This window comes from Otolemur garnettii, unplaced genomic scaffold (genome assembly GCF_000181295.1).
Source record: "Otolemur garnettii isolate 467f Iridium unplaced genomic scaffold, OtoGar3 scaffold00096, whole genome shotgun sequence".
Taxonomy (NCBI): domain Eukaryota; kingdom Metazoa; phylum Chordata; class Mammalia; order Primates; family Galagidae; genus Otolemur; species Otolemur garnettii.
In genome coordinates, this window is record NW_003852491.1 from 9043 (window position 1) to 18665 (window position 9623).

A 9623-nucleotide genomic window follows, 5' to 3' on the forward strand; every position below is an offset into this window, starting at 1 on the left:
TTATATGGATGGAATTAGAAAATGTTCTTCATAGCAAAGTATCTCAAGAATGGAAGAAAAAGTATCCAATGTACACAGCCCTATTTTGAAACTGATTCATAGCTTTTATAGGAATGTCATAACCTAATTATAGCCTTAGAATATGGGAAGGGGGTGGGAGGGGGTGGGTGGGGGGAGTTTTTTTAATTAAGAAAATAAATAAATAAATTTTTAAATGATTCTTTTGTTTTCTATTTTATTTATTTATGATTTAATTATGGTCATTTCTTTTCTTCTGCTAGGTTTGGGATTGAATTATTTTTCATTTTCTGTTCTCTTGATACATTTCATTGGATGTGCTCTCTTTCTGTTTTTCAGATAAGGGAATCTAATGCAATAAATTTCCCTCTTAGGAATGCTTTATGCAGTATCCCACAAGTTTTGGTAGCCTGTGGTTTCATTGCTGTTATGTTTGAAGAATTTGATAATTTCCTCCTTAACTCTTCCTTGAACCAGATGTCATGAAGTTGACTTGTTTCCACATGTTTGTGTGGGAATGAAAATTTTTGTTGGAGTTTAGTTCCACCTTTATTGTCTTGTGGTATGAAAAGACATAAAATAGGTTTGATGTGTTTTCTAAGATATAATCTGTTCTAAAGTAAGTTGCATTGGCTGACAATAAAAACATATGCTCCTTAGCTTTGAGTTGATGTGTTCTATGTCTGTTAACCCCAATTATTCTAGAATCCCACAATGATTTAGATGATATTTTGAGACTATCACTGGATCAAAGATGGGCAAGAGAATGGAGTATATATTACAATATGAGAAATAAGATCAATCTTAGATAATAAATGTGATTGCCTCTGAAAATAGGTCTCTGTGTATACTTATGCATAGATACCTACATATATATTCCATGGAATATGGAATGTGGTTATCCATGCTATTGTTGGGGATCTGCATTTACACAAGACCTCAGTGGGGGAAGTCTCTGCAGTCACCATGACCCGATGACTGAATGACTAGGGTGGGGTGGAGCTTGCTGGCTTGGCCCCACAGTTGAGTGTGACCAGCTGGCTTAGTCAAGGCTACTATCTGGGACTGCAGTCGGGTGAGATGCCTGGCAAAGCTCCATGGTCAGGTGAAGTGATGGGTTGGTCTTTGCAGTCAGATGGGGATTGGTGGCTTGTCTCTGTCGTCAGGTGAGGCCACAGGTGGGGGCTAAAGATCCAGCCATGGAGATACCTCACACCCTCTTTTTGGTTCCTAGGTATCCTTGAGTAGTATAGCTATTCTAATTCCAAATATTTCTCATAAAGCTAGGCAAAAATAGTGCTCCAAAATTCTAGGGAAATTAGCCATCATCTTCAGACTCTTTTTCCACCACTGGTGAAATCACACCCCAATGAGCTCCTTTTTGGCACTGCACTGTATCATTTGGGGGTGGTACATGGATAACATGAAACTTTTTTTTGTTCTCTTTTTAACATGACTTTTCTCATGTTTAATGCTCTACTAGGGTGTTGTGAGCTCTCCTACAAGTTCCAGAATTCTCATAAAAGCATTTTCTACAATAGATAGCTGATTGGTGTTATCAGTTGTTTCTGCTGTGTGGAATAGAGATGGGGACCTCCTTTTCTACCATCTTGCTGATGTTACTCCCCTGGCTATTATTTCTTCAAAATATTTTTTTCTCTAAGGCTCTGTTATTTTTCTGTTCCTCACACTGGATTATTTTACTTGACCTACTTTACAGTTCACTGATTCTTTGCTCTGCCTATTGAAATCTTCCATTAGGCCCCTCTAGTGAAATTTTTATTTTGGTTTTATGATTTTCAGCTCCAGTATTTCTATTTGGCTTCTCTTTATAATTGATATATTTTGAACTCTTGAGGGGGCAGAGCAAGACGACAGACTAAAAGGATCTCTCTGCTGGCTTCTCCCAGCATGGCAGGGGATAAAGAGAGAACTTAACCATATTTGGAGTGGGGAAACTACCTGGAGCCATCTCTCTGAGAGAATAGCAAGGTGGTGGTGGACTGCAGGAGACATCAGGAGGTCTAGAGCTGTGGAGAATTGACTTGGTGAGTGCCTAGAAGCACTGGCTGGGGGCTGCCTGGCCCTATAACAGAGGTCTGAGGACAGGAGGGGGAGCCTTTTCACAAAAGTACACATTGAGTGGAAAGCTTAGAAGAGTGGGGAGACTCAGTGTATAGCAACCAGGTTTGAATACCAAGTAAAGTGGATTTACTATCAGGTTGTCTGCTGGTGGGGCTGCCTTTGCGGGAAGGTTGCAGATGCTAGTTGGGCTGCCATTGTGGGAAAGTCATGTAGCTAGATCTGTCCACAGGGCCTAAAGCACAGCTGACTCTGACCCACATGCTGAGATTGGACTTCCACTCTTGGGGCAAGATGAGTAGCTCCTGCAGCCCCCAGGAATTGTTGTCAGGTAGCATTGTGAGACTTGCCTCCTACAGATTCTAGAGAGCTTTAAAGCCCCAATCCATTGGGGACTGAAAGTTGAGGAAACAATCAGCCATTCTCTGAGGGCAACTAAATTAGGAAGACAGGACCTGTTCTCCTGGAAAACAAGAGAGTGGTTTGTAGTATGATGTTCTCCAACTCCTAAAACCACAGAACCTGCCATCCCAGCAATACGTTGCAATATATTGCAACACCTCAGTAGAGTACTAAACATGAGAAAAGTCATGTTAAAAAGGGAACAAAAAAAAAGTTTTGTGATATATATATATATATATATCCCTGAAGTATTTGCTCCCTTCCACAATATATATGTGTATATACATGTATATTTTTTTCTTGTATTTGTTGCTGAGGTTGTTGTTGGCTATTTGAGCTTGTTTTGTTTTTGCTAATTTGTTTGTTTGGTTTTATTCTTAATTCCCATTTTTACTTTCATCAAGAGCAAGAGCTCCTGTATTTTTGGTTATGGCATTTTAGCCTCATTTATTCTATTTTACTTCTCTCCTTCTTTCTCTCTTTCAATAGAGACTTTTCTCATCTTTCCCACATAAATCACTCATACAACATGTAAGATGTCCCTCTCCCTTTTTTCTTCTTTATTTTTTCCTCTTCTTTCTTTCTTCTTTATTTCATACAACTGTATTTCTTTTCTTTTTTTTTTCTTTTTTCTGAGTGCTGGGGTGTCAAGGCTCACTGCAGTGAGCCTAGGGAGTCCTTCTACCTTTGACCTTGAGAAGACAGTATTGGCAAGTCCACACTACTGAACTTTTTGTTTTCTTTTTATTTTTTCTTTCTTTCTTGTTCTTGTTTTTTCTTGTTCCTTTCTCTTCCTATATTTTGAAGACATAACATCTTGCTTTGCTCAGGCTGGTAAGGATTTCCTGATTTCAAAGGACCTGCCCAGTCCAGCTCCCCCAAATCCTTCAGTTATAGGTGTGGCATGAGCACCATGCCAAATAATACCATTTCTCCTGTCACTCTCTTTCTCTCTTTCTGTTCTTCAATTCTTTTTCATCCCTCTTCCTTTTTTTTCTTTACCCTATCTTTTTTCTTCTTTCTTTCTGTTCTTCTTCCTTCTTACTCTTTACTCTTCTCTTCCTTTTGGCCTTACACCAAGAGGCCACCTCAACACCTAAGCTGTGAGATAAAGTTATTTAGAGTGAAGAAAGCAGTAAGAAGGAAAAAGTAGGACAAGGAGGGGAATAAGAAATTACACATGAGGAGAAACCAACAGAAAAATTCTGACAAACTGAAACACCAAAACAGAATAACTCCCCCATGGGACCATGAGGCAGCTACTACACAGGACTCCACCTATAAATAACTAATGGAATTGACAGAAATGGAATTTAAAATATGGATGATAAAATCAATAAAGGAAATTTATGAGAAAGTTGAAAAACAAAACCAAAAAAGGGATAAAGGACATGAAGAATATAGAAAGGATTTTTAAAAAATCAAGAAATAGGAAAGAAATCAGTGAGGTGTGGTTTCATTTTTTCGCATAAAGAAGTAAACAAACAGGATATTATTTTTCCTATTCCAGTATTCATTAAAATAGTTCTTAAAAATAATAATCATCACCACTACAAAAAACAAATTCTGAAAAATCAAATCACTAGAAAAAAAAATTTTTTATGTACTCAGTATAATATCCTATTCTCATTGCTGATGAATAAACATATTATCCATTGTTAACTACTGACTATAAGAGGGTAAGCACAACAGAAAAATAGACCCCTTCCAAGTCCTAAGGATGGTAAAAGTAAGAAGTATCAGTTAAGACTCAACTCTCTGTGAGCAGATCTTCTGGAATGGCTATATGAGAAGATCAGTGTATATAACAAAACAGCTATTTAGCAGTTGAAACTTTAAAAATACAATCATTAAAAAACTCTGATAGGTTCAGTGCCTTTAGCTCAGCAGCTAAGGCGCCAGCCATATACACCAGAGCTGGCAGATTCGAACCCAGCCCAGGCCTACCAAACAATAATGATAACTACAACAACAAAAAAAATAGCCAGGCATTGTGGTAAGTGCTTGTAGCCCCAGCTACTTGAGAGGATGAGGCAAGAGAATTGCTTAACCCCAAGAGTTTGAGGTTGCTGTGAGCTGTGATGACACAGCACTCTACTGAGGGAAACATAAAGAGACTCTGTCTCAAAAAAAAAAAAAAACTCTGATAACTGATTTGGAGTCATACAGAATATGAAGAAAAACTTGTTCAAGAAAATCTAAATCATGGCAAGAACATGAAGACTTGGTCACATCTGAACCGTGACCCACTCCTATCATGCTTCCCACCTTGTTCTCCAGATCACTTGGAAATGCAATCAAGAAGTTGAGGCTCTCTCCCTCCAAGGTACCAATCTAGGGCTATGATTTCACTGTGTGAGGGGAAGGATGCTGGTATGTCTTATTCCCTGTAGTTTTATGATGAAGAAGCTCTATTCTAGTCATATGGAAATGAGAGGTCTGGTGATTCTTTGCCCTATCCAGCCCCAATTAATAGGGAAGAAGCTCTACCCCAGGTAATATAGGCTGACAATACGAGGTTCTGATCGCCCATCCACACAGTTGCTGATAGGCTAGAGGATACATGCCAGAAGGGGAAAGCCAAAAAAAAAAACTGCAGGAGCTTCAAGGTCCTCATGCCTACTCAAAGAGTTGGTATAGTTACTCTGGAAGAAGTATGTCCCCACTCCCAGCTGTAGTGTAATGGCACTCAGATTCTGTCCAGGGATAAAAGGCAGGATATAAGGATGAAGAGCTCCACAGCTCCACCTAATGGGGCAAATTATATCTGGAATAGAACATAGAGAACTTCACATCTAAGAGTGTTGTCAAAAAACTATGACCATCTTCAAAAGGAGAAGTTAAGAGAGGGCTGATATCTTTATGACACTAGTATCAATAGTGAATAGCCAAAGTAACAACAAAAAGATTAACACAGTGGACCAAGTAGAGTAATAGCCAAAAAAATCCTCCTGGGATTACATATACTCTTGGGAGTCCAGAAAGCTATAAAAACGTGAGAGCAATCAAAACAAGACATGATGCAAACTTGAAATCATTACTAAGCCACAGATAGATCCATCAAAGGCAAAAGGAGGACTTCTTAATGGCTGAAGGAGCTTAAGCACAATTGACAATCAAATACTGCCTGAATAATGAGCTACACTGACTCACGAGGCACACACCAAAGAAGCCAGGCTTTGAAAAGTTATATACACCCTTGCTGGTCTGGAAAACTGAATAAACGCCTCAAGACTGTGCTCTTTCAGGAGCAATCTTAGAGAGATTCTTAAAGGTGATTAAATATAGGACCCCCCCCAAAAAAGTAAACTCCTTGAGCTATGATAGCAGCCTCCAAGGAGTTTATGATGCTATCCATCATAAGGGGCAAAATTTTAATTTACTAACTTAGTTCACACACAACTTTTGACTAACAAGTAGCTTATACTGATCCAGGGTAACCCTTTGGAATCTATACTAAAGATAAGCACAAGTGTTATGGGCTGAAAGCCATAACTTTGAGTTTGAATTCAACAAAGTTCCTACGTTGAAGCCCTAATGCCAGTATATCAGGGTATGGCTATATTTGGTGATAAGGCCTTAAAAGAGTTCATTAAGTTAAAAAAGGCTGTTGGATTGGTATCCTTTTAAGAATAGATAATAGGGGCATGTTTGCACAGAAGAAAGATATGTGAAGACACAGTAAGAAACATTCGTATATAAACCAAGCATGGAAGACTTAGGCGAAACTAATCTTGCTAACACCTAGATTTTGGACTTCTAAATTCCAGATCTGTGAGAAAAATTAAATTCTGTTGTTGAGTCTGTGCTCCAGTCTGTGCTTTTTTGTTATGCTGGCCCTAGAAAACTTACATATGCAGGTATTGTACTTGAAAAATACTTTAAGTTAACTCCTTAAATGTATTTGAAGAGCCAAAGGAGACAGAATGATGATGACTTAACAAATAAAGAATACAGTAGATGCGTAAGTTGACCATCCAAGGGACTGTAACAAATGGCTCAACATGTAGAAGTGGTCAACATAAGGAACTAGGCATATTGTACTGATATGCACAAGTGTGAATGTCCAACTTAAGGATATGGTCGGTGTAGGGAGATGATCAACTATGGGTGTTCTAAATTCAACAATACTACTGAATTTTGATAAGGACATCGATTTTATTTCAACTGAAAAGTAATTTATTTCAGGTTAATGTGAGGGTACAAACAACCAGAACAAAATATTTGATTTTGTTAGGTAAAGTGCCTCTTGTGGTTATGTCCCACACACAAAAGGTGTGACAAACACCTGCACACAATGCCCATTCAGCAATGGTACCCTGTTTCTTCCCCTTGTTACCCTTCCACCTAACTTTAATTGAAATGAATTTTCTCCTATGTGGGAATGCATCAGATCATCTACTGGCTTCATGTTAGTATTGAGTACGTTGGATAATTGCTTTTCCATTCTTGTGATACTTTACTAAGAAGAATGTGTCAGCTCGGTGCCTGTGGCTCAAGTGGCTAAGGCGCCAGCCACATACACCTAAAGTGGCAGGTTTGAATCCAGCCCAGGCCCGCCAAACAACAATGATGGCTGCAACCAAAAAAAAACAGCCGGGCACTGTGGTGGGCCCGTGTGGTCCCAGCTACTTGGGAGGTGGAGGCAGGAGACTCGCTGGAGTTGGAGGTTGCTGTGAACTGTGATGCGACAGCACTCTACCCAGGGGGACGGCTTGAGGCTCTGTTCCAAAAAAAAAAAAGAATGTGTCAACTTCATCCAGAATATTACAAAAGTTGTGAAGTCACCATCATTTTTATAGCTGAATAGTATTACATGGTGTGCATGTAACACAATCTGTTAATCCATTCCTGAGTTGATGGGCATTTAGGTTCTTTGTACATCTTGGCAATTGTAAATTGAGCTGTGATAAATAACCTAGTGCAAATGTCCTTATGATAAAATGATTTTTCTTCTGGACAGATGCCTAGTAGGGAGATTGAGGGGTCAAATGGGATATTTCTTGATGCTTTATACATACCAGAATTTCATGATACATTAAGAAAACTAATAGATAAATAGGAACAATATGATTTTCTTTATTGTAAATATATAATTTTTTAGGTTGATAAATGAGAAAAGTAGGAGAAAGAAATGATCCTGTTATTTGTTGTTTATATTATTAGGTAACTTAACATTTAAAAAAAAAAAAAACCCTTTCCTCAATCCGTAGAGGTGACTGCACACGCTTTGTAGAAGAATGGATGTGTTGACATACAACCAATTTGCAGTACTCCTCTGGAAAAATTTTACCTTAAAGGTAGGTGAAGGTATCCATGGAGAACATCTATAAGTGCCCGCTTGTGTACATGCACTTCTGAAAAATCAATTCCAGAGTGTGGGTAACTCTTCTAAATCTGTAAAACTGAGAGAATCAATGGTATGTATGAACTATAAGAAAGTAGGGGGCGGAGAAGGTGTCATATGAGAAATTCCAAGCAGTACTGGCTCTTCCACAGTGAAACTGGCAGGCTTGATATAATAGAACTATCCATTTGCACTGAATGTGTACTCTTAAGTTAATTAATACCTTTCTGTTCTTCTAGAGGAGAAATGTCATTAATTTAACATTGGAAGTCCTCGCAACATTGGTATTTGCAATACTGCTTTTAATATTCCGTGCATTGACTGATATAAAGACTATTGGACCTTACATTTTCACTTCTCAATCCATCAACACTCTGCCCTCTTCCCTCAAAAATACCAGTGAATGGGTATTGGTTTACATACCTTCTAATATTAACGTGGTAAAAGAAATCACTGAGAATGTGAAGAGGATTCTAAACACCAATATAAAAGGTTGGTTAGATGTTAAATTTTTCTGTAAAACATTGTTTGTAAAGGAGCTAAAACAATGTTGAAAAAGAATAACGTTGGTGGACTCACACTCCACAATTTTAGTGCTTACAATATAACTGCAGTAGTTAAGATAGTTTGATAATGGTAGAGGGCTAGACATACAGATCAGTGAAAAAGAATTAGACAACCGAGAAACAGATCCATGTGAATGTGCCAAAATAATGCTTTATGACAGTTGGAAGGAATTTATAAAAGGATAACGTTTTCAGCAAATGATGCTGGAATAACTGGATACCAAAACAATGAAAGCTCATACTTTTTGCAAAAAAAAAAAAAAAAAAAAACTAAAAATGGATCATAGATTAAAATTTAAAATGATAAAAAATATTTAGGAAAGAACATAGGAGAAAATCTTTATAATTTAGCTTACTTGAAGAGTCCTTAGACATGACACCCAAATCATAATCCATAAATGAAAAGAAAATGAATTGGACTTGTGCTACATAATACTATTATTAGCAGCTACTGGATTAAAATATTCATACCCAAATTTTCACTGTCTATTTAGATTAATATTTTTTCACTTCATTGTAATGCCTAACCCTTACTGGTACATGGGTACTTTACATTTCCCTCCTTATGTTATAGTTTTTATATCTACATAATTGAAAAGTCACCAGAAAATGTTTTAATTTGTATATATATTTTAAAGATTTTTAAGAAAAGTACTCATCCAGTTAATTACCATTGAAAACTTCACCAGAAAATGTTTTAATTTGCATATATATTTCAAAGATGTTAAGAAAAGTACTCATCCAGTTAATTACCATAGCTGTTCCTCTTCATTCATTTGGGTTCCACATTTTCTTCTTTCAGTATCCTTTTCCTTCTTTCTTGAAGAACTTCCTTTAACAATTTTTCAGAACTGGTCTACTAGCAATTTAGAATTCTCTTCATCTGCATTCATCTGAAAATGAGAATGTGTTTATTTCAAGTTCATTCTTGAAAGATATATTATCTCTGGGTAGAGAATTCTGGGTTGATAGTGTTTTCTTTCATCATCTAAAAAAATAAATCCTGTTTTCTTCTGACCTCTTTGGTTTCTGAAAAGAAATATGCAGTCATGTGAATTCTTTTTGTTTGTTTGTTTGTTTTTGTTTTTGTTTTTGGCTGAGGCTGGGTTTGAACCTGCCACCTCTGCATATGAGGCTGGCACCCTACTCCTTTGAGCCACAGGTGCCACCCTGAGTCATGTGAATTCTTTTTTTTTCTTTTTCTTTTT

The 9623-nt window shown here is 37.4% G+C and overlaps 1 protein-coding gene across 1 annotated transcript in view; it reads left to right on the plus strand.

Moving 5' to 3' along the window:
- Window positions 1-7721: 7721 nt before the first annotated feature.
- LOC111727156 (ATP-binding cassette sub-family A member 3-like) overlaps window positions 7722-9623 on the plus strand; it is a gene marked incomplete at its 5' end in the record, with an annotated part of 186952 nt that continues 185050 nt past the window's right edge. Inside the window, 2 exons of the mRNA XM_023516691.1 lie at window positions 7722-7802; window positions 8089-8341. Coding sequence (XP_023372459.1) covers window positions 7722-7802; window positions 8089-8341 — 334 coding nt within the window. The remainder of the gene's footprint in view (window positions 7803-8088; window positions 8342-9623) is intronic.